This window comes from Centruroides vittatus, unplaced genomic scaffold, assembly GCF_030686945.1.
Source record: "Centruroides vittatus isolate TY-2023 unplaced genomic scaffold, ASM3068694v2 scaffold_769, whole genome shotgun sequence".
NCBI lineage: Eukaryota > Metazoa > Arthropoda > Arachnida > Scorpiones > Buthidae > Centruroides > Centruroides vittatus.
In genome coordinates, this window is record NW_027122717.1 from 5,364,576 (window position 1) to 5,391,671 (window position 27,096).

General features: G+C 32.3%; 1 protein-coding gene across 1 annotated transcript in view; it reads right to left on the reverse strand.

Moving 5' to 3' along the window:
• LOC136989949 (uncharacterized) overlaps nt 1-27,096 on the reverse strand; it is a 162,310-nt gene that overhangs the window by 53,197 nt on the left and 82,017 nt on the right. The window contains exons 8-10 of the mRNA XM_067288257.1: nt 16,973-17,073; nt 3,258-3,458; nt 2,569-2,767 (exon numbers count right to left, since the gene is read on the reverse strand). Coding sequence (XP_067144358.1) covers nt 2,569-2,767; nt 3,258-3,458; nt 16,973-17,073 — 501 coding nt within the window. The remainder of the gene's footprint in view (nt 1-2,568; nt 2,768-3,257; nt 3,459-16,972; nt 17,074-27,096) is intronic.

Here is a 27,096-nt window from a genome sequence, read left to right on the forward strand (position 1 = left end):
GTCGACGGACTAGGGAAAAAAAGGGGTCGCATGTCATATCTCGAGTGGGATCGGACTTAATGAAGATTTTCCTCGTTATTAGCATTTAGAACTTTTTATAAAACTCATCACTACTCTCAAAATTAAACGTTTTTCCGTCTAATAATAATATTAAAAAAATTTAAATAAATTTTTACACCAGATGGCTTCACACACAATTTTAACTTTATTGCCGGGAAAGTTACTCAACTCGCTGTTGGATTTTTCATGTAATTTTCCGGATATATTGGGCCCCATTCCTGATAAGACTCCCAGTTGAACCGTTATAGGCCTGCAACGACTGCGAGACTTAATCAATCCACAATACGCCTGACTAAAAGGCTTCTTAGTGCTCACAGGGCGGAAAGATACACATACATTCACACACACACACAAAAAAAAAATATATGTATATATAATAACATTACGACGACAAAATATTATTTTAAGCTGAAAGAATAGCAATAATTATTTTTGACTGTTAGAAGTTGGATAGAATTATTAGAAAGCAATACAAGTAAAAACGAAACAAATCAGCCTTCAACTTCAAATATTCCAAAAAAGTACTATAAATCTGAATGTAAATTTAGAGAGGAAAAAAAAGTATTTATAAAATATTTTCTAATAAACCAAAAGAAAATTCAGAATTTATAAAATATGATAATACTTTGTACTGAGATTTCTTTTTTCAATATTTTGTTTACGAGTAGTAAGGGCTTAAAAAATTCGAAATTATTTTCCTGTCACGCTGTATGTGCTGTATATAAAAAGACTTTAAAACCATATCATTTTATTGGTTATTTTATAAAGCATAGAAAGCAATAAAATGGCAAAGTGATTTAAGAAAACAAATGAGGTCTATACTAGTATACCTTCATTAATTTTAATCCTTTGTCAGCGGCGAGTTATCCTATGGGCAAAAAAAAGCAATTGCCTGGGGCCCCCACAATAACGGGCCCCAAATTAATTTTTTTATAAACTCATTATTTACTCATTAGGCCCCCTTATTTAAGTTTACCCGAACCCATGAATTTATAACACGTCACTGACTGGGGCCCTCACTAACCGGAAGCCCAAACCAATCTTTTATAAGAAAATATCCTCCAAAAATTCCTCCGAAGGAAGGAAGGAAGGAAGAAAAATGTGTGAAGTCAACATTGTATATAGGGCCCTCTAATTCAAATTCGTTTGGGCTTAATAAAGCTATAACGCGCCATTGTCCTTTGTCATGAAATCAAAACAACTAAAAATTATTTTATTTTATTCCAAAAATTGGAAAAAATTTTAGTCTAAGATTTTACAAAAACATTGTTATTACAAAAAAATTATGTTTAAAAATATAACAATAATAATCAGTGGCGATGCTACATGCAGACTATACAACTGCATAGGGGTTCCCAGTCGATTCGGGCCCCTATGCAGTTGTATTCTGTGAAGAAAAATGGCGAAATGCTGGGGAATAAAGTATACAATCATGCATTAAAGTACAGTACATAATATTGGAAACGAGTAATATCGTTGAGAAAGTTCACAGGCAGGCCTTCATTGTCTCATTTTCACGGGGGCCAAAATTTGATCCTTGTGCTAATGATAATTTTAATTAATTAATCAGTTTTGCTTGTTTTTGATATAAGAATTTGTCGAGATAAACTGGCCAAGCAGTCAATAAAAAGGCAAATAAACAAATAAAACTACACACGGGAATAAAGTGAAAAGGTTAACGACAAACGAGGGACAGACACACGTACTGAGCAAATGTATGAGACTTGAATAATCGATGTAGTGACGAAACTAATAATTTTAATGCGTGTAGAATGTGATGATTGCCGGACAATTTTCTCAGATTAGTTCTTTAGAGGGATAAGTAATTATAGATTTTCAAACATAGAGCAGTTAGAAAACCTGGAAGAGATTGCACTTTCCTCCAAAATTGTTTTTTAATTACATTATATATCTTTTAAAAAGCTAACCTTAAATTTTTATGTAACTAAATTTCGTATAATTATGAATTTTACCTCAAATTACGTTACTCGGTATGTCTAATACTTATTACTAGATTTACCATTTAAATTTTAATTCTATTGACAGGCTTTAATTATTTTATAAATGAAAATGTTTGGAAAAATTATTGTAATTTTAGCTTAATTGCTAATTTTACTGAATTAACTTTTGTAAATAACAGTAAATAAAAAATACACATGACCCAAAGTCAGTAACCATGATTTATTTTGCCTGTTCCAGGTTCATGGGTGAAAAAGTGTTTTATTTTTACATAATTCGTAGAAAATATAATTTTAAAATGCTACTAGGTTAATTACATTTTTTAATTAATTAATTTAATTAATTACAATTTACTGTTAACAATAATGTTAACTAATTTCTTGGCTCATTCTATAATATATAATTAAATTTAATTAACTTTATTAAAATTAATATATACTATTTCATGGGCTTTAAATATTATTCCTCGATAAGCAAAATATATTTAATTACCTATTGATTATTTACAGTTATTACACTACGGCTAATTAAGAGAAGATTAAAACTTACGATTCATGATCTTCCAAAATGAAATCGTTGAACTGTAAATCGATTAATCTTCCTTCGGGAGCAATAACATGTATGAAGCATTTCACATTAGCGGGATAATTATCCGGATAAAGAGGACTGGTTATCATATCTCTATCTCTTGCAGCATCCAGACGAACGGTTCTATTACAATCCGGTTTGGCATATTCGAGGATTGATACTAAAATAAAACACAGTATAGACATTTTTACTCAAAATTCTTGAATTTAAATCGGATTTTACACGTGAGAATTGAATGATATACAATAGACTCTCCCACATCCGACCTTCCAATATCCGATACTGATCAAAGGTAAATGGTTAAATTTTCGAAAATATTGTACACAACTCCGAATTTTACCTTTATATACTGCAGTATGTACGTTACATTTTTATAGTTAGATTGCCTTGAAGCTTGTAGATGCATCAATACCACTGACACGATAATGAGGAGGCATTGGTGTGATGTAGCAGCTCATCAGCGAATCATGGACAAAACAAACTTTAACACAATACTTTGAACATGAATTGCAATTGCAATTGTCAAAGTGAAAATAAACGTGTTTATACATATAGTAAACATATATATTACAGTGTTATTGAAAAGTTCTCACATGGGAGAGTCTATTATACTTGTTAAATCTCTTATGTTAACTAAAAATGATTTTTACCTCCCGGTCTAGGTTTCTGACATATAAATGCATTATGGACATCGCAGTCTCTATCATTCCAATAAAAAGTATCTGTAACTCCTTCCCCTTTACTGGGATATCTAAATGTGTTTCTAAGTTCGATACAGTCTTGATTTGCCAAACCGTCATCATTCGGTTGGGCATTGTATCCGCCATATTGTTTCCAGCCAGGAAACCAATCTAAAATTATAAAATTATAAAACACTCAAGAAATTTTATTTTAATATAATATATAATACTAGAATAATATTAATTCTGAATATAAATTAATTTTTAATACTCAAATTATTGCATAAAAGCTGTCAAGAATGAAAAATCATTTCAGTTGAATATATCACGCATGAAGCTTCTTAAACATATACAATGTAAATATATAAAATTATTACATTTTTAAAAGAAATTTAAAGAAATTCTTTTGAGTTTTATGCAGGATTATACATAAGATGAATATGCTCTAGTTTGGGGTCTTCATGCTGTGGATTGGGAAATTCAGTAACGCGACCCTTCAGCGATCTGCCAAGGGGAGTGCCTCTCGGAAGGATTTTTCTATGGAAAACTGAGCCCTATTTATACGTCAGACATGTGAAGAAACCCAGAGAACTCCACTTGGCCATCCTGATTACCAGGAGCGAATGTGCAACCAGTGTTTAGTGTCTTTATCCACTTCACACTGTTCAGTGTTTTTATTCGTTAAAGGCCTCATGTTTTTAAAATTATTATTTGTTAGAGGAAAAAGAGCCACACGTATTGTAGATTAGAGTGACAAATCTAAATGCGGTCCGAAATTATTATTAAAAATTAAAATTTATAAAATTATTTTGTCTTTAAACAGCTGTAGATTATTGTTGTAAATAGAGAGCTTCATCACATAAAATGCTCCGTCAGAGAAGTATTTTCATTATAATTAACTCACATAAAATAAAGCGTAATTAAGAATTAAGAATTCTGTACCTTTAACAATAAACAAAAGACAAATTAATTATCTCAACAATGTGAACGAGATGAATAAACTTTATACTTCGAATGAATATTTTCATTTTCAGACTTTTAAATGACAAATACGCATTACAATTTAGCTTCGAATTCTATTCAGTTTTCTATTAATTAACATTTATTATTTAGTCTAGTGGGTTTGACGGCATGCGGCAACAAAACACATGGACGATCTGCCATGGGCAATAATGCTTCCCGAGAGGACTTTCTGCAAGAAACTGGCTCATATTTTGATGTTATAAACGTGAAAATTCCAGGTGTCCAGCCTGTTAATCAGACACGAACCCGCGACCAACTACCACTTCAACAGTGTCACACAAATTCCCTGTCGTCCGTCCGTCTGTCTTTCTTCAATCTCGAGAACTGAGTTAGATAGATAAAAGAAGAGAGCAGATTTGGCAACCTTCGGGGCGAGAGATCCTGATTAACTCTACACGAATTTCTGATACAAACCAAAAGTCACGTTATTTCAATTCAAAAATTTCCCTGGAAATGTGTCAGATAGATAACCGGCACCACTCTATTGTTAAAGGAAAAGTATGATGTACAGGGGCAAACCACTACTAATTTGAGGTGGAGAGCATATATTTTGAATTAAATAAATGAAAAATATAATTAAAAATTGAAGTCCGGCATTGTGACAATGTCAAAATAAATAATTGCGCGTTTATTTTAAAATTTTATTTATTAATAATTTTTAAAATATAATTTAAAAGTATACTTAGTACTTATTAAATTCGCGCTGTAAAATTTACGAAAGTTTGTTGTGTAAAGTACAGAGTGACTCAAAGGTCGGTTAATTAATAAAAGTTAGTAACTAAATAGTCAATTAGAAGTCAATTTAGAAGGCTGGTCCTACCAAATTACAGGACGGACAATCTATCTATTTTATAGGCCATACAAATAATTGGATCTAAGGAAAGTTTCTTAAGTTTCCTTCAAGAAATAAAGAAGAAAAGTGTATTCATTTCACCTTTTTCTATATGTTTTCGCTGTTTAATCGTTATATATAAGAATTTTAATGCTAATATATTCATTACTAAGAGTAAAATTTTCCTTTAATCGCTTCCAAACCGATTTTAACCGTTCTTTAAAAAGAAAACTCCCATATCTCGGGAGTTTTCTTTTTATCATTAACTGACTCTTGGGCCACTGTGTATTTTCATTGGATGATTGGAAATAAAACTGCTGGAAAGATACGTAAATTTGATTTCTTAAATAAAACGACAAATGATTTGAGATTTCAGAAATTAAATTTGGAATTGGCATAGATGATTATGGAATTATGATACTTTTTTAGAATTATAGGAAATCTTTACTTAAAAATTAAATTATAAAAATAAATATTCATTAAAAGTATCACTGTGATTTTGATAATAAAGAAAAAAGTTTTACGTTAGCTTAAAATCGTTAAATGAAAATTAACATTTAGAAACTATGAAATCCTTTGTACTTATTTCATATTTTCTTCTTAGTAATTGAACTTTGTAGTAATACACGTTCAATAACTTAAATAAATGAGAAAAGAAACTTGTTCTCTTCCACTAATTTAAATTGAAATTTCGCGAAATTTCAGTTTAAATTAGTGGAAGAGCAATAGGATAAGGCAACGCAACACAAGGGCGATATCTCAAAGAGGTGCCTCTCGGAATGAATGTCTATGAAAAACTGGCCCCTATTTAGGTGTTAGACACGTGAAGAAAACCCGGTAAATCGCTCGTGGCCAGCCCATTGATGAGGTGAGATCCCACGACCAACTATCAGTGTTCTGTGATGTTTCCCAGTGGAGCAACGATGGGCATTGAAGTAGAAAGATCATTTCTATTTCTTTCTCTCTGTAAATATATAACTTCTTTACATATAGATATGACTAATCTAGGGAATGTGTTGCAATAACTGATAAAGATTTAAACGTCTAAATTTCACTATTTTTACGTGACGTTGCCTATTGGCTTTCAAAATAATCCGGCACCGGAAATTAAACTTATTTCCTGTTAAACAAATCATTTCCCATCCGAAAATGTTATAAAGGATATTATACGACAGACAACCAAGCTTTTTTTATAGGCGATATTGATAATTGATCTAAGATGAGTTTCTTGTTTACTTCAAGAAATAAACAGAAAAGATGTATTTCGCCCGTCTTTCATATTAATTTTTTGGTTGTTTAATCGTATACATAGTAAGTTTAATGCTGGTATATTCATTAGTAAGAGCAATATTTCTCGTTTAAAACATTATAACAATAATTTAAAATGATTATAATATTTTTAAACAGAAAAGTTAGTATTTTAATATAGCTTCTTCCTTCTCCTTCTGCTCTGTGAGCCCTAAGGCCTTTTCTCCATACTCATCGTGGGTTCAGTGAGGTCTGGAGGGGATGATGAGTCGTGTCTCATCACGTGGAGTTTTCTGAATTTTATTTACGTGTCTAACACCTAAATAGGACCAGTTTCCTATAGAAAGTCCTTCTGGAAGGCCTCTCGGAAAGGCATGTTTCCTACAAGGGCCTTACAGGCTAGACAGCCATGTGTTGCCTTGCCTTATCCAATCCAAATCCTTAATTGCCTCGGCCATCCAGCCTTCTAATTTAATATACCCTAAATTAAAATTTAAGTATAAGGATTACGTAGAAAGCGTTTAAACGATATTGTAAACCATTATTATTTAAACGCCAGGGAAAATATTGATATTTCGTAATTATAAATTGTAAGAGAGATTTCGATATAAAACAAAGTTAACGAGATATTGATTGGTGATGATATTGCTCTCGGTTTGCACAATGAGGAGATTATCAATATACGAAAGCTATTTATTCAGAAACGCAGAATAATTACGTCATTATTTTTGTTTATTTAAATGGAAAAGATTTTATTAAAGTTTTAAATAATAAAATGCTTATTAATATTCTATCATGCTTAAAAATCATTAAAATTATTTTTTCTCCTTTTTTATATTTTAATATTGATTAATATAAATTATTTTCTTGGAAGCGCACTGTTCAGACCAGATTTTTATATTTGTTGTACTTCTAAGGTTTAATAATGTCAAACCTGTGAACAACGTCCATTGACGGGAACATGAAGAAGGCCGTTGTTTAGAGGTTATCAGGTGCCCTTATAAAGTGCATACGAAATGTATGCACTTTATAAAGGGAAACTAGCCTTTCTTTAGGTGTTACTAACGTGAAGAAAACCCCGGAAACACTACGTGACTAATCCGTAGTCGAGGCGCGAACCCACGACCATCATTCAGTGGTTTTATGCAATGACCACTGATGGGCAGTTAGCTAATTAACACTTAAAATATATTTAACATACATTTATTTAATGCAAATTTATAAATTTATTATAAATGGAAATTTAAAAAAAAAACATTATTATTCATTTCTTCCATAATAATCTTTTCGTTAAATAAAATTGTCGCAAATTATCGGGCTCAAAAAGGATGGGACCAGCAGACGTATTAGGCCTAGCCCCTGAATACAGAAGGCTAATATACATTATAAATTAAAGTTTCTTACGTTAAATAAGTAAAACAGTTTAGTTTATTGACATTTTAAAGTGTGAGCTACGCATTTGTGAAGGGTCTGGCGCCCATCTTTTTCATGTCTCCAAATTATCAATTTTAAGATCATTTTTTGATGTTTTGTCAATCCAGATTGTCCCAAGTCTTCTCTTCTCTTCTATAAGAATAAGATCATAAGAGCGTGTCTATGGTATTTTGAATGTAAAATTCTTATGGATTTTACATTCAAAAAGAAATATTGCCTACAAGTGGCTGAGTTGATTAAACCACTGACACTATTAGTATGATAGATTGCGAATTTGCGCCTCACCAACGTGTTGTCTATGCGGAATTGTCCAAGATTTCTTCGTGTGTCTAAATCCGAACAGGCTAATTTCCCGTAGAAAGTCCTCCCGGCCCATCGCACGTGTGTTGTGATGCTTTATCCCATTAATCCTACAATTCTACATCTAAATATTAAGCTATGTCTAGATGTCTTGATAACTGATTTTATCATTAAATTAGAAACATGAAATGTTTAGAGATATAAATACCATAAAAGTCTAGAAAGGTATACAGTAGAGTCTCTATATATTTTATCTGTCATTTATCAATATTCAAGTTTAACATTTACTAAAATAGAAGCATGGATTTTCAAAATTATTTTCTTTAATGACTTGCATAAATTCTTAGCAATCAGTTAACACTTGAAATATATAACCTTAAAAATTATATTGCAAACAAAGAAATAAGACTCAAATACGAAAAAAACACCTGGAATTTGAGATCTGAACTGACGTTCTTTGGTAATGTGAAGACACTAAATTAAAAAATGTCTTGTAGACAATACATACAATCATTTAAGACAACACAGTGTCATTTTTTCATGGAAAAAAGACACATCCTGTATGTATTGTCTACGAGACATTTCATAATTTTGTAAAATTAAATTTGTCCTGGCAAATTTTTATAAGACACTCAATTAACATTAACTGCTCTTTAGATAAAGTTAAGAACAGATGTATGTATATATATACATACATGCTTCAGCAGTCGCGCATACACACAAACATCCATACATACAGAAAAACCCTAAACTTTTTTGCATTACTTGACGTTTCAAGGTCACGAGTCCAAAAATGTAAAAATCTTGGGGGTCATTTTTTGACCGATTGCCATACTTTCCCCCTGTTATATATAATAGCCGGAAAAGTAAAAACATTCAAACACTTAAATTTTAAGAAATGTTAAAAGTTATTTATTATTTATTAGGACAATTTATATCTCTCTTTCTCATTTGGCATACGAACAAACACTCATTTCTTGCTAGGTTTCTGGTTAAGAAGCTCATTAGAAAACAAACTTGATATGCCCCAGTTACTGTATTACTGCAAAACGTATTTTTTCTATTTACGTTTCTATTCCCGTCTTTGTCAAATAAAAGCCTAGGACCCAGACTTCTTGGACACGCAGCAAGCCATAAATAACCCTATATTTTCCTGACTTCCCGTGGATTTCTCCTAAAGGATTCCTCCATATAAAGACTAAACAAGAAAGAGACTTAAAGATCCAGATAGATCCAACAGTGAGAACAGTGGAACTGTCACGTTGTGTGGAGGAAACTTTCGAAAGAATTCTCACAGAATAACCTAGGGTCTAAATTTTCTGGGTGCACAGCAAGCCATGAGGAACCCTATGTTTCTTTTACTCTCTCCCTATCACTTTTTGTTCTCTTCTCCCATCCCGTTCTCCCAGGATAAACACTTCGTATATGGCCATGTCTTTCCTCTACATGTCAAATCAAAGCTTTGGACATTAGTTGTCTGTTACTTAACAATTATTTAAAAAGTAATGTAAAATATTTCGAAATCATGGTAATTAACTCGTCCGGGTTAAATGATACACATAATGGAATTATAATTAGAGGCTAATTAAAATTTTAAAAAATTTCTGTAAATAAAGTTATAAATTACTGGATAATTTCTAATCTACATATTTACCATCTACCAAATGTAAATGAATTTCTTCATTATCATAATGGATACGTAAGAATTGGCCTAATGTAATTAGGACTGGAATAGAAGAGTAAATTATAGTAATTCAACTTCTAGACCGAAACAGATAATGATGATAAATACTCAAGGTTCATTAAATCTACATTTTAAAAATAAATTCCAGGTATAGGCCCGTAGCAAGATAAAAGTTACTTGCACAAGATAAAAGTTACTTGCACTTTGTGATTTTTAAATTTAAAATAAATATATAAAATGTGAAGAGTTTAGTTTGGTATGATTTCATATTATATGGCAATGCAACACATGGGCGATCTGGAGAAGATTTGGATCGTCCACACGAAGATGTTCTATGGAAAACTTTTTATTTAGACGTTGGACAGTCTTTCTATGGAAAACTGGCCTCTATTTAGGTGATTAACACGTGAAGAAAACTCGAAAAATGACTTTCAATCAGGCAAGAACCGGCGACCATAAAAGTGGTTTTACAGTATCCACTGAACCATTCATGGGCATATGTTCCATAAACGGAGATTGTTTTATAATTATATACTTCTATTTAATCCTTTTTATTAAAAAAATTGAGTTTATTTTATTTAGTCGATTATTTCGGGTAGTAAATTTTATAAAATCACAAAAATTTTGAATTTTATAAGTCATTAACGAGCAACGAAATTTTGAATGTTAGAGAAAATTAAATAGCGCCAGTGAAATAAATAACATTAAAATGGAAAGATTATTTAATTAGGATGCACAGCAATCGCTCACTAAAATTGATTTTTGTATATAAATCTGAAAGGTAGAGGAATAAGAACAACGGCAAGTGTAGATGAAGAGCTCAAAAACCTAAAACCTAAACAGATATTATTCGTGATAATGAGGAAAGTTTTAAAGAAGAATATAATTAAAAATTATCATATTATATTATTAGAGCACTTATTAAAATTGAAAATATCCGATGAAAATTTTAATTTAATCTCAATCAGTAACAACAAGAAATGAACCGCACTCTCACTAATCCGAATTAAGTTTGTTCGTTCTGTCGCAAAACGTTTTGTGTTGAATATATATACAATACAATAATATATATACTGTATATATATATATATTATATATATAATTTTTTAAAACATGACAAATTTATAAAATTAACATGCTTTATAAAGTTTAACGTATGTACAGTACGTGAGTATGTCGCAGGGATATGATAAAAGTGGGGATTTGGTCAAATCCCTAAGCGAGATGATCAATTTACTAAAGAAGTTAAAATGACAATTCTATAGAGTCATTTCTCTAAAAAATAAGTGATTTGATCAAATCTCTAAACTGGTTTCGTGAAATGACAGAAAACGAATCAACAAAGTAAGAAGTACTTATATGAAAAGATAGAGATAACGCCAAGTTTATTTATTTTTATTGAAACACGTTGTACATTTGTGGCGCCTGGAGTTACAGAGGACGTTATTTTTTTATAGACACATCTATTTGTTTTGCATTGTACCTTGGATTTTTCACAGGAACGTTTCTTAAACCCTTGACCTCCGAATAAAGATAATTTTCCAGCAATTTCTCGCAAACTTAGCTTTATCGGTGGGACGGTTTCGGTAAATGTGGCTGTAGCTATTTGAGGAGCGTTTCTAGGAAGCCAATCTTTTATAATGCCAGCTGAAATACCAATTTGGTATAAATTATTTTTTTAAACTAATACTATCCCCGTAATATTATTTCCATCTAATGGACCTCTATCTACCTTAGGTACATCAACCAAAACTATGGAATTTACTAACACATTCTTAAATTTCTCCAATGAAAAATCTTCCATTTTTTCAGCTGATATTTTTAGGTATTTTGTGGCATGTTCCCTTTGATCTATAACTTTCTTTTCTTTTTGGCATAAGTAGCATAAAATTTTCGATTCATATCCTTCTTCTACGCTATTTCCACATATTGCATGTACTGGATTTTTACAAATGTCGCATGAATGGGCTCCAGTAGATTCTGTTCCACAAACAACACAATGTAGTTTTACTTTGCTGTCAACTGCTTCTGTTTTTGATTCTATTAACAGTACAGATGTTTTAACTGGCGGTACAGATGTTGTAGAGTTTTAAACTGGTTCGAGGTGTGTTATTGATTCAGATGCTAGTAGATCCTCTAAATTTGAAGTTGAAGCATTGTAGTTAATTAATTCAGCTTCTGGATTAACTTCTAAAGTTGAAGCGTCATCGTTGTTCATTAATTGAGTTGCTGGTAAATTCTTTGATGTCAAAGTGTTGTCACTATGTTGCTGTTTAAGAAGTTGATCCAAGCCCTCTTCAGTAACAAGCTTCTCAAGCAATTCCTTTGAAATATGAGTAGATTGGAGTCCCGTTTTTTGGTCTTTTCCAAATAAGGCTTTGTAAGGTGATCGTTGAATGGTACGATGAAAAGAAGAATTCTTCTGAAACTGAACAAAATAACAACCTAGCCCAATTATTTGTATCATTGTCAATAAGCCAAGCACGTAACATAGCTTCGACATTATGATTCGATCGCTCAACAGATCCATGGCTGGCTGAATGTCTAGGCCTACCATTTACAATTTTACATGTTGATCACAGGGATGTTAACTCTTGTATGACAGTAGCCGTAAACTCACGGCCGTTGTCACTTTGCAATATATGAGGACAACCAGAAAGGTTTTTAATAGCTCCATTGTTACTTCAGCTGCTCTTTTCAAAGTCAACGGCCGCAGAAAGCTGAATTTCGTCGCGCGATCCCGGTAATATAATAGCCATTTGTAATTTCTGTCTGGGGTTAACTGCAAGTCAACTAAATCCACTGACCACGATGGTTGAAGTCGCAGGATACAATTGGACGAACGACGATTCCTTTTCTTGGAAACTTTTTTAAGACTGACATACCGTGCACAGTTTCAAAAACTCCAGAACAACCGAAGTGGGTATAAAGTATCGCGATTTCAAACTATACAGCATTTTATCTCTGCCTCCGTGGCCAGTTGACTGATAAGTTTCCCGAAGTATGTGATAAAATTCTTCTGCAGGCACTATTTTCACAACTGGATCGGAGTCAGACTTTCTCTTCAAAATCAAAGATTTTTTAGTACCTGCTTCCATTAGATCGTATTTTTTCCGTAGTAATACTCTTTATTTGTCCGTTGAAACTTAAGTACTGGTGCTAATTTAAATTGTTCAATGGCTGTGATAGCTTCTTCTATTCTTTCGCGAGTCCGCAACGGTTTTTCTTTATCATGCCGCTCGCTCAAACACGTTCTGATAGTTTCATTGAACTGTTCTTCACACACAAATTCGGTTTGAGTCTGATTTTGTCCTGTATTCAAAGCCATTATTTTGATAATCGTACAAATTACAAGGAAAATAAAATATAAATGCGCGCGACTATCGTGACGTAATGATTTGTACAACTGCGTGCGTCAGAAGTCGCCGGCAACTAGCCTGTTGAAGGGACGAGGGGGCGGGTAACTTGCGCAAGCAGTGTTATGCAAGTCCTGACTTGTTTATTTTATCTTTTCACTAAAACAGTACAAGGATTTGATCAAATCACTTATTTTTTTAGGGAAATGACTCTATAGAATTGTCATTTTAACAACTTCAGTAAATTGATCATCTCCCTTAGGGATTTGACCAAATCCCCACTTTTATCATATCCCTGCGACATATACACCAAATTCAGCATAATGATTGTTTTGGGTAAATATGTATTTGCCTTTAGTTCATTTCCTTTCTTTCCCCTTTAATCTGAACGTTTCACAAATAGAAAGAACTGGACGGCCGGATTGCCGAGATGGAAATAATTCCTATCGCTCTGGAGGACTTGGGACTGAATTTGGGCGAAGAACACCCGAAATTTTTCGAAAAGAGGTTTTTGCAGGATACGTCGGACCCGTCCACTCCGTCAATTGTGGATCAATTATAATAAACAGCCGTCTTAGTGGCTACAGAAGCAAAAAAATCAAAATTATAAACAACACGAACGATTTTATAATTAGTCCGGATTAGCGAATGTGCACTCACTGTACTTACAAACGACGAAACGTGTTCTGTTATGCAATATACTACAAATAACAAGCAGTTATTACTTTCCCGGATGTTGCATATAACAGAGGGAAAGTATGGCGATCGGTCAAAAAAATGACCCCCCAAGATTTTTACATCTTTGGACTTAGGGGACCTCGAAACGTCGAGAAATTAAAAAAAACTTCGGAGATTTTTCTATTTGTAGGGATGTTAGTGTGTGTGTGCGTGTGTGTGTGGTTCGAACTACTTTGAAGCTTAAGGAAGGGAAGATAGAAGGGGTCATAACTGAAACCCGAAATATGTATGTGTGTATGTGTGTTTGTATGTGTTGGCGTTTATTTCGTTTAATATCTCAGGATAAGGCAATGATAAAGTAATAAAATTTGGCATGGTAGTTTGTATATAAGGATCATCGATGAGATAAAATTTTGGTGGTTAAATTACAAAGGGATGAGGAGATAAAGGAGTCATGTATCATATCTCGAGTGGTGACGGACTTAATGATTTTACTGGTTATTAGCATTTACAGTTTTATTTTTTAATATAAAATTCATCACTATTCTTAAAATTAAGCTTTTTGCCATTTTATAATAATTATTTTAGTTATAACCTCTAAATTGCTATAATTTTAACATATTGATTAACTAATAAATAATAACGATATGTGATGTTATTTATTTTAAGAATGCTTAAAAAATTATAAACATCCTCATGGTTGTGAAAGTTGCTAATTACTATATAATTTATATATAATAATTACTATTTTCTATATAATTTGTAAAGCGCCTTCTGCACTTAGCATATTATATAATAATTAACGTTTCGTCATTACGTATAACCGAAATAAATCAAAATTATCAGAAAATTACATTTCACATCACGTGTAAATGCAAGGATTGACTTTAATGAAGGCTCGCGACCTTATCTAAATATTAGATAAGGTTACTCTCGATTTTAGTAGTGGCTTGCCCCTGTACATCATACTTTTCCTGTTAACAAGAGAGTCATGCCTGTTATATAACTAATTCCGCTTTGGGGAAAAATTTATGAACTAAAATCACGTGACTTCCGGTCCCAATCGGAAGTTCGTATATATTGGTATTGCCTCCTCGACCACCATCTTACGTTCATGTTACGTGTGATTATCACACAAATTCGATATTATGCAGTTTATCTACGAGACGATAAATTTATCCATTTTTATTAAAACTATAAATTTTAAAAACAACGAGATTTCTATCGGTAACATGGAATTATAGTTTGAATTCTTAAATTATATTAATAAAACTATATGAAAATAAATATAATTTTCTTTATAAATAATTTTAAGAAAAAATAAACAATCATGTCGTCGAAATATAATATAAACACGAAACAAACTTTACTATAAGATACTTGCAAAGGAGAAGGATGAACTTCCAATCTCTTCCGGATGATATCTTTGTAAGATTTATTTTAGTAATATTTAAAAAAATGTGGATCCTTTAAATCCTATCGGACGTTAACAGACGGAAATGCACGCTTACTTCGCAAGGGCTTACAAGTAAAAGTCTGTTTGGTATCAGAGTTACGACTTTGTTTTGTAAAATAAATTCACTCCAAAATATAAATTTCCCTAAAATATCCTTTTTAACCACACAGTTTAAGAGTTTCTTAATAAATTAATAATAAATTTCGTAGAGATATGTATAATTTTTAATTAAAATATAATTAAAGGTGAGCTTGCCTCTAGAGGAAAGTTTAATTTCTGTTTAAAATCTCTCACTTTTAATGAATTGTTTTAAACCGTAAACGAGAAAATGTTAATATCTTTTGGATTTTGCTTTAATTAAACACAGATGTTCGGATTTTGATTTATAGTATGATTATTTTCATTTTATTTTTATTTTTATTTTTAAAGATTTAAAAGTCAGTTTATGTACGTATTACTTAATATGTACTGTACGTAAGTATATCATACGTAAATGATGTTTCTTTTTCTTAATTAAAACTTGAAGTAAAATACGAGCAATTATTTATTGTGAAGTTAAAATGCAGGACTGCAATTTTTAATCGTATTTTCAATTTAAAATTACGTATATAGTTAATCGGGGTTTCCGGTCCCTAAGCTTTTCATATCTGGTCTAGATTTTCATCAAACGCCGTTCTCGAAATTAATTAAGGACAGTTAAACAACCAGATGGACGGCAGAGGAAATGTTTAGGTCTGAAATTTGAAAATTACGGCAGGTAAATCAATAATTATACAAAGGACAATATAGCTTTAACAATTGAACTCTTCAGGAACTGAAATTGTTTTTTTAATAAATATATGAAATATAAATAAAATATTTAACAAGATAAACATATCAATTCATATCTTTAAATATAATTTAGTGGGCCGGATAATCGAGGTGGTAAGGCCGGATAATCGAGGCAGTAAGGTTAGTTTACAGCTCTGGATGACCCGGGCAGTCGAAAATTCCCTGGACTTCTACTGTTCTTTGTCCGGATACGTCGGGCCCTCTTGTGGACCTGGCGAATCCACGATGAACGTAAAAAAGGTCCTCTTCGCGCACACAAGGCAATAGTAAAAAAATACATCTAAATATGGGAGTTTTCCATAGATGTCCTCCCTTGACACAGTGTCCTTGCGTTGCTTTACCTTATCCCAATCCAATGCAAACCTCGTTCTTACCAACTGGTGAGGGACAAAACCAGACAGTTTAGATCAAACCAACTTTCTTAGGATTCGGATTCTCAAGAGCGCTAAGCTGAAACCTCATCTATTAAAATTTTTATCGGTAAAATGGATTGATAAGGCACATTGGATATCTGTCAAGAGGAGATGCTTCCCGGAAGTATTTTCTATGGAAAACGGACCCTATTCAGGTGTTAGACACTTGAAGAAAACTCGGAAATATCAGCCCGTTAGTGAGGCGCGAACCCGCGACAAACTACCAATATTCAGTGGTTTATTCCATATAGTCAAGCCGTTGGTCACCCGCGACTAACTACCAGTTTTTAATAGTTATCTGTTCGGTCACGGGTGGATTTTTCGTGAATTGGAAATACGATTCACAAGAAAATATAATTGAATATTTTTTCCTACTTCAAAAGAAACAAGGACGAATTGGGATATGTTGTATTTATTTTAAACTACTTACTTGTATATTGAAACATTTGACCACTTGACCATTCGTAACAATTTTCATAGGTTATGTCATTCCCACCGATCCATACTGCCGTCTTGGGTGACAGATACGCACTAAAAATACAAAAAAAGAAATAAATAAAATAACCACTGACGAGAAAAATGGCCGCTGTTTAGAGGTGGCCGTTATTGGAGGTTTTACTAAGTATTAAAGATATTTATTTTTTAAAATTTTTTATTTGTATGTAAGGCCGCGACTCCACTAGCCGTAAAAGGGCCGTAAAACCCCTCACCGTAAAAGCTTTTACGCCTGAGCAGGTCGTAAAACCAACGTAAAAGCGAGTTGAGCAGTGTTCAACTCGCTTTTACGTTGATTTTACGACCTGCTCAGGCGTAAAATATCATGGTCACGTGATTAAAAGCTTTTACGGTGAGGTGTTTTACGGCCCTTTTACGGCTAGTGGAGTCGCGGCCTAAGAAATAACTCATTCTTAAATCACTTTACTAGAAAACTTATTTTAAAAATAATTGTAAAAAAGAGAACTCCATTTATTCTTTTGTTCTTGATTGTATTAGAAAAAAAATTCTCTCACTTTCTTGAAAGTTATCTTTTCTTAAAGAGAAAAAGAATTGTTCTTTATGTTCTGTAAAGATTGGGTTGGACTGGAATAATGGGATAATGCAGCGCAACACCTGCAATCTGCCAGGGGAATGCCTCCAGAGTAGACTTATATGGGAAATTGGCTCTTATTTAGATGTTAGATACGCAATGAAAACTGTAAAACCTCCACGGGGCCAGCCCATTGGTGAGGTGCGAACCTACGACTGACTTCAACTGTATACTAGGTTTATTCACTCGGCTATTAATGGGCAGATCTCTGTAAAGAGGAAAATGTAATTTTTATAAGCAAAAACTATAATCTATAGTGAAAAAATTGAAAGTTTATTGATTGAATGAATTGTTGCATAGACCTATACAAATATGCTGTCCGTTATCTTTACTTAAGAAATTAACTAATCTTTTCAATAAATTGAAACGTAAAGAATTGGATGAGGGTAATGAAAGTATTGGAAAGTGCAATTTAAAGGTAGTCATGGATGCTTTGATCAGTTTTTGAGACGAAGACAGTTTAAAAATTGCTCTAAAAAGCTTAAAAATTGTTGTTGTTTTTCATACGGCAATGCAGGCTATCTGCCAAGTAGGGGTGCATCCCGAGAATCTCTATTAGTGTAAGTGTATTTTTCTACTTGAGAAAAAGATATTTACACTAATTAATTAATTAATGTTTAAGATTTAAAATTACAGAATAGATTAAATTGATTTATACGCTCAAAAACGAAAATTAAAACTATTTTTTATAATTATATTATTTATTTTAAGTCTCTCTTGTATAAATTTCCCTCCGATGCTCCTATCTACTTTCAAGAAAAATAAAATGGATAAGTGTGAATAAACAGGACGAAAATCAATAATGGCAGATAAATTATTTGCTAGACCTTTATAGATTTTAATTTTAATAAAACTAATTTAATATTATATTAATATTTAGAGATAATTACAGAAGCGAAAGAAATTAACTACTCGTACGTAACTGGAATCACATGTTTATTAGATTGCATTTTATGCAAATTAGTGCTTGAGTATTAACTGGTCGAATTCATTTTATTAACTAAAGCCGGAAGTCTTTTTAATGATTATTTAATTTAAATTTTTGTTTTTTAAAATATCAAACATTAAATAGATTATTACTAAATCAATATTTAAAGAAGAAATTTGTAGAGTATAACTGTCAGTTTATCAGATAATTGAATATGTCAGCTGGCTCACCAATGACCGAGTGGATAAAATCACCGAGCACGGGTAGTCAGTCGTGGGTTCACGCCTCACCAACAGGCTGTTTCTGTTTCAAAATTGGATTGGATTATTTGGTTACGGCAAATGCGACACGTGGGCAATTTGTCGAGGGACTGTCTCCCGGGTGGACTTTCTATGGGAAACTGGCCCTATTTAGATGTTATTAATGTGAATTAAACCCGGATAACTCCACGTGGCCGGTCCGTTGGTGAGGGTACGAACACATGACCAACAACTGTGTTCAGTGGTTTTTATCCACTCGGCCACTCTGTTTTAAATTCTTAATCTTTATTTTCGTATTAAAGTATCGATTTTTTCAAACAACCTTAATATAATGACGATTTGCATATTTGATTTATTACCTTCAAGTTAATGGAAGTCAAGTTGATGATAATATTTTTTTATATATAAGTTGATTAATGACGAAAGAAGTAATAACAAAATTATTGTTATACGACGTAGAGTAACATTATATCGTATATTTATGAAGTAAAGCACCTTTTGGAAGCGAATTTCTTATAACTTAAACAAAATTTTAATCTAATATCTTTCAATTGGCAATTTATATGGAGTTTTTAAAACTTTATTTACTAGATTTTTTACTAAATTTAATATATACTTTATTTTATATAATGTATGAAACGGTATCAAACCGACAGACACAAGATTTTTTACGTAACAATTATTGTTAACTTTAGATTAAAATTAATTTCAAATTAATATCTTAATGAAAAATTAAAAATTTTACGATAATTTGAATAAATTATTCATGTAAAAGCCAATTTATTTACTTATATGAAAATTCTTACAATAAATAACTCGCACGATTTTCTTTCTCTGTAGATGTAAATTAACAGCAATTTCTTATATTTTTGCTCATAATTTAGATTGCCACTTTAGCCATTTCAATTCGGTTCTTTATGTCTGTGAAAAAATTATAAACTGGCGTCTATTTAGGTGTTACTAATGTGAAGAAATATTCGAAAAACCACGTACAAGCCGGTTGGCAAGGCCGAACCCACGACCAACTACAAGTGGGAAATGGATTATTGTTACTACGTAATATTTCAAGAAGGCTGACATCATCGTCTTCAAGAGCTCTAAGATGGATGATTTTACATTAAAATCTGCACAAAATTCTTTAATAATGCGTATGAACTCATACTTTATATTTTGTAATTTAATTGCAATTTATAATCAAACTCGGTGCATTGTCCAAGACTAATATGTCCATTAGTAGTGGATAAAAGTACTGAACATTAGTAGGGTTCGTGCCTGACTAATTGGTCGGCGCATGGAGTTAACCGGATTACATGTTTAAATTAATACATAAATAGGAACCCGTTTTCCTTAGAAATTCCTCCTGGAAGGCATCATTGCCAGATCGCTCGTGTTGTATTTGCCGTATATCATCATATACTGTTCCCCAATAGACGTCTGTATATACAGATAGATAGGTAATCATTATTGGCTATATATGTGTATAGACTTTATAGAAAAGAAGTCTATTACTAATTATCTTTCAGTTATACTATAATAATAATAAAAACTCCTTTTAAAACGACTTTAAAAGTAAGCTTTGTACATCAGCAAATCTTAAACTGTGGTCCGCAGACCTGATTATGAATTGGTGAAGGGAAAGAGATTAGACTGTGAGTGGATACATAAAGGCATACATTCCATTGACCTGATTGTGAGTTGACATCGAAGTGATTGGATGTGAGTGGATACATGAGGGCACGTATTAACTGCAGCCAGGTTCTGGTCATCTCAGGAGGAATGATCATCTGATGAACAAGAACAGCTGAAACGGCGTCTTTGTCTACTATTTAGATCATGTGGAAATCTTGATACAGAATTTTCTTTTCCTGTACCATCGGCAAGCGATTAGCATGGGCAAATTGGAAATTTGCATACACGGCGATCGTCACGTCTCCTGCCATTAGCACTCTAATATCGTAAATTTTATTTGCAGTGGTACTGAAGAGAAGCTTGGAATACTTGGCAGGTTATCATCTTTACAGATGGAACCCAGTTTTGTTAGGAAACGAATAACAACCGTCAAAGGAGCCGTCCATGTACTGTACAGTTTAAAGAAGGGAGGGCGTTGCTAAAAATAAGATCATTGTACAGAGATGTCGAGGCATTGTCTGTGTGGAGTTTTTAGTGGTATTAATGACAAATGAGTTTGTTCTTATAAAGTTCTTATAAACCTGTTTATTAGTAAATATTTGCAGAACTTGTTTAAGTCATTTTTCCAATGTCAGGGTGGATCGTAAACTATTTCACGTGTAATTAAAGCGGTTTGACGAAAGTACTGTGCACCGTTGTACATAACAGAGAGAGAGGGTGTCAAAAATGGTTTAAAAACTGTACACATAATTAATAAACGATCCATAATAGCGTGGAGAATCACTGGTGAGCAAAATACCTTTATGATTGAGCGGCACATTGCCCTCACAACTGGATGCTGTCTAGAGAACCATCTAGTATGACAGTCGGTAACCACTAGCAGCGGTACGAGAGCATTTACGACACAGCGATACGTTCAGGAAATCCTAAGCACCCGTGTTGCCTTTCATGATAGGGCTTCAAACAGCCATTTTCCAGCAAGATAATGTTTACCGCACACAGTCGGAGAGTTTCACGGGAATGCCTTCGTCCCGTTGCCAAAGTTATTTTGTTCAGTATCCAGACTTGTCATCCATCGAGCATTTATGGGACTAAATGGAATTCTAACTTCGGCCATCTACAAACATTGATGTGTAGGGAGGCAGTTGCAACACCTGTAAGCAAATCTGTCGCAGGATAGCGTACTGTGACTCTATGCCTGCATTTCCGACCGCATCGACACATATCCAGACAAGAGGTGGTCCTAAAAAATGCCAAATGTTTCTTTAGTAAAATAACTCCACACTCTACTCTGTTATTTTAATGATCAATTATAAATGCAGAGTTTTCATTTGCAAGCCTAACTGAATACAATATTTATTTTAACTATAAGAAAACTAAACATTAGTAAACGGCTGCTGGCTCAGCTGGATCTCTTCATTTGGGTCAAGATGGCAATTAGCAGAGTACTATTCCTACTTCCTAAGAATCCCTACGGTGATTCCATTATCGGTTATCATTGATGTGTGTTCAAGCGACCAAATGTCACAAAATACAAGAAAGATTTTGTACGGAATATTTCATTTTCTTTAGCATCTCCAATTTTCTTTTTTACTTCTGACCAGAAAAATATTTCATGAATTCATGATTGGAATACATATTATAGGTTTGTACTGTATATCTCGACAGGAAGACACCCCGGCAAGTTGTATCTAGACTTATTGCACTTACTACACTCCAGGTAGGCGCATCGTAATATTCGTGTGATAAACATACTGCAGGGATGCATAATTACTCAAAAAATCTAGATCTTTACGTCGGTTGGTTCGTTTGTTCGTATATGACGATGTGACACATTGGCGCTTTGCCGAAGGAGATGGCTCCCGGGAGGGCTTTTATGGGAAAGTGGTCTCTATTGATGTGTTAATTAACGGACTTCTACTGTACTGTACTGTACTGTACATAGAATTAGAAACATCGAATGAAGTAAACAGAAATTAAGTTTAATACAAGATTAAGAATTAAATTTGATATGTAAGAAAATTAATTATTGAATTATTAATAATTTAAAATGTTTATTTTAAAACCCTATAGACTTTTGTAACTTCTTAATTATGAATGAGGTAAATCAAGTATAAAAATCGGAATTTGTTCGCTCTAAAATTAAATTTTGGAATTAAATCACGTACAGTGAAAAAATTAATTGCATATTTTTAATATTATAATCCAATTTTATAAATAAAGGAGTAAAAATCATCCCAGGATCGGAAGTTCGAACAAGACTTAAAACTTCGTAAGAAGAAATTTTTTTTACATGTACCGGTACATCATTGAAATGCACTTCGACTTAATGTTTGATGAACACTTAACGATTCCTCATTCCTTCCTTTATAGAATTAAATTTTAATATGAGGAAGAAACTTCAACAATTTTAATTATTTAATATCAAAGTTTAGAAGTGTTACTTTACTTTACAATTGAGAGTTGTTTTTATATTAATTGCTATGTTGGACCATTCCCTTTCACAAAGGCTACTATTTAACATCTACCAATTGGATTAATGGGAGAAATGCAAGACATGAGCAATCTGCCTAAGAGGAATGTATCCGAAAGAGGAATGTATGCCAAAGAGGACTTTCTTTGGGAAACTATTTAAGTGTTAACCACCAAAATTTCTACTATCAATCCCCTAATGCACAAACCTTCCTGCATAATTTCAGAAATTTTCGACAAAACGTGCAGACTTATAAAACTTCAAATTGGGTGAACAAAATATCCCTTGCACACAAGAAATCATCCACACAGAAAAAACCACCCGAAAGTCTGTACAGTGGTACTGTAGATGATACAGAATCAAAACAGTGCTCATGCAAACAATACATTAAACTGCCTATACAGTACAGGCTGGTGTACAAGTATCTCACGAAACTAATCAACAAGCTAAAAATACCATTCACAACTTCAATATCCATAACAAACCAACTTTTTGAATGCACTATATCATCATCCTACACCCAGGAGAGTCGTTATAAAGGAATATGGAGGATCAATCACCTCTGCAAAAGTCGAAAATAATGATTTCAGTCTGGAAATGATCGGATGATAAGCCAGATTCAGATCAGCCAGTCAGTTCAATAGTTCTAAGGTATAAAGGTATTTTCTCGATTACTCTTAAAAGAATTTAGGAATCAAGATCTTGATATCTACAACGAAGCAGACACGACTGACAACGTAATGATCGAATTGGAAGACGTTCAATCGGGTTAATTATGAATATAGTAAGTATTTCAAATGTCTTAAAGTCACCCGTAAATACAACCAATGAGCGGTTTTGATAGTTCGGAAAATGTATGCTTAATTAAGGTATTTCTTTCAATTTTTACCCTCTCATCTCTTGTTTTAAGGTAATACCTCTGCTTCGAAATACCTCGGGTCTTCAAATAAACTACGAAGGATACAACGTTTTAATACTAAACCCAGGAAATGGAGGAAACGCGCTAATTTATAAATATGTTTCTTATTAATTTATAAACTTATGTTAAGTTTAAACTCAATAACTCATCAACTTATGTAATCAAGTAGCCATATCCTTTCTTAAAAACTTCTTAAATACAGAATAAAATCAGTGGCGCTTATCCAATGAGCAAAAATGACAAATGCACGAGACCCCCACTAACAGGAGAGCCCCAACTATTCATGTATAAAAAAATATTTCCCCAAAGATTAATGTCTGATGTCAACACTACATCGGGCCCCTAATTCAAATTTTGTAAGGCCCATGAAGTTATAATGCGCCACTGAATAAAATGCACAAATCAATCGGGAATTTCGGCTACTGATTCGGCTATTTTTGTCATACACACCCTCAAAACTAAAGATTAAGCGACGCCACTGCCTTACATTCTTTGTAATTTACCTTGCAAATTGTAATGCACTCTGTAATCCGTTTTAATACTGTGCAATCAAGTAGAAGAGTTTATTATTATCTACGCAATATTTAATCGATATCCTTAATTTTGAAAAGGTAATAATAGTTTTCTGTGTATTATTAAACATGTATTCTCTGAAAAATATATGAAAATTTAAATTTTAATGAACTGAAATCAAAGGAAAGTTTCATAAATTTTCATTATATTTTTACATAAATGACTAGTTCTTTGATGTTTAACCTTAAACAAGATTTTTGATGGATCTGCTTGCCTTTTATGAATAATATTCTGTATAAAAATTATTTTAATAATTTCTATGATGGATGACGAGGGCAAGAATATGTATGTCTCTTTGTCATGCTAATATCTAATTTTACAAATTTTTCTGTAAGATGAAATTCTGTATCTATTGACTGTACACTCGGGTAATATGATAAGAAAGTACATGATATCTGCTGCTTAAAACTGTAATGAATAGCAAAATAACGAGTACATATCATTAAATAATGAACTGAAGAATGAACTGAAGAATGAAGAAATCATGAGTTCTTTTATGAAATATTTTTTTTAAAAAACTAGATTTTAATCGGATTTTTAAGAGAAAAAACGAGAAAAAAGGTGAAAAATGTAAGAAAATTACGAATTTTGATACGTATTCATATGGTATATGTAAAAATGTGTAGCCAAAGTTGATAGACGTATTCTACGCATAGAAACAAAGGAGACCCACCAGTGGCCAAGCGGTTCTGTTTCCTAAACACTGGGAGTTCAGTCTTGGGTTCGCGCCTCGACGTATGTGCTGGCTATGTGGAATTTTCCTGGTTTTCTCCACGTCTGTAACGCCTGAATAGGGGCCAGTTACTCTTAAAGACCTCCCGGAAGGCGTTATTCCATGTGTATCCGATCATCATAAACGCACACAACTACTACTACTCGTACTATTACATGACTATTACGTCACACCTTACCACGGGCGATATAGCTTAGAATCTCATGCCCAACTAGCCGGTACGAGACAAGAAACAAAGGAAAAGTGGCTAGTCAACGCGAATCCGAAAATTTGTTGTTTGCAAGAACAAATGGTTCTGCTTTCAAAGACACCATTCACAAAGCATAGCAAGAAGTTTACCTATCTCGCATATTTAAACAAATCCTTGTAAAATCTTTAACACGTCTACCAACTGAGGCAATAGATTTTTACATAACACACCATATAATAAGTCTTCTACGTAATAATAAAGAATATTTATTTGTAATTTAACGGTACCATTTTTATTTTATTTCTTATTATTATACCACATAGAATAAATTAAAATTTTCCATAAAATCAACCTACTTGATTAATTAAGTGTGAAGTGCACTTATGTAGAAGACATCAAATTTCATACCACACTATTTAGTGATAAAATTATTAATTTAGATGTAATAAAACTGAAAAAAGTAATCCATCTATTACAAATATTTATAGAAATTTGAACAATTTCTATCCTGTCATAAAAATAATTAAACAGCATTTTTATCTTTAATATTATTCATGAAAGACACGTATATCTTTACTTATTAAATTAAATGTCAACGTAATTTATTTAAAAAGCGAACAATGAAAATGTATGATACTTTTACGAATGCATTATTAAATATGACCTTTAACAAATAGGCACGAAGAAATTTTTGTATGAAAACTAAATTATATTAAATTGTAATTTGTGGAATTTTTAACTGTAATAACTGGATATAAAAAAATTCAGCACCTCATTAAATTAATCAATAAGGTAATATTTAAAAATTAGGTTCATAGGGATAAGGCAACGCAACACGTAGATGTATCAAGGGGTGCCTCCTAGAAGGACTTTCTATGGGAAAAAATGTATCCGTATTTAGGTGTTGGACACGTGAAAAAATCCAGAAATATCCACGTAACCAAACTGTTGTTGAGGCACGAACCCGCGACAATTCGGCCACTGGTGAGCACCAGAGATTTAGGATTTATACCTTTGTGCAATTTAAAGTTTTTCAATTTTTTTTTCATTAAAATTTAAGCTGTATCCAGATTTAAATTGCATCCTTATTTAAAAAATATATATTCAAGAAAAATTCCAATGATAACTAGAAGTACTGTATACACACTTTAAAAGAATTTATTGAATAGTAAAAACGTTAATAATATGTTTAAAATATAATGTAATTAACATAAAATAAGCAGGAATATCGGCGCAGAGTTTTGAAGATTGGCTACGATCAATAATTTAAGGATACTTCGAGTTTAAGATGCACCCCGGCTTTAAATTCTTCATAAATTATTATTCATATTTTTTTCTTTTAAATAGTTGAAAATGAGAGTATAATCAAGCTTATATATGTAAAATTTTGCATAAAAAATGTATTTTTTACATCATAATCGAAGAAAAATTACCTTACATCAACTGTCAAGAAATCAATTTGCTAAAAATATTCTAAAATAACTATTCTCGATAAGCATTTACGTGTGAAATAACGTACAAAAACATTTAATTTTTATTAAAAAATAAGCTCATTAACACTTTATTATTATTTAAAACTTAAATATAATATAAAAAGTTATCAAGCGGTTATCAAATTATTTATTGGGCTATATTCCCGCTAATAATTAATAATCAGATACAAAGCAATTTGACTACAGATAGGCGGTTAAGCCGTCATCTCTTGATAAATTAAATAATTATAAATAAATTCTTAATTTTGATTTAGGATATTCTGGAAGAA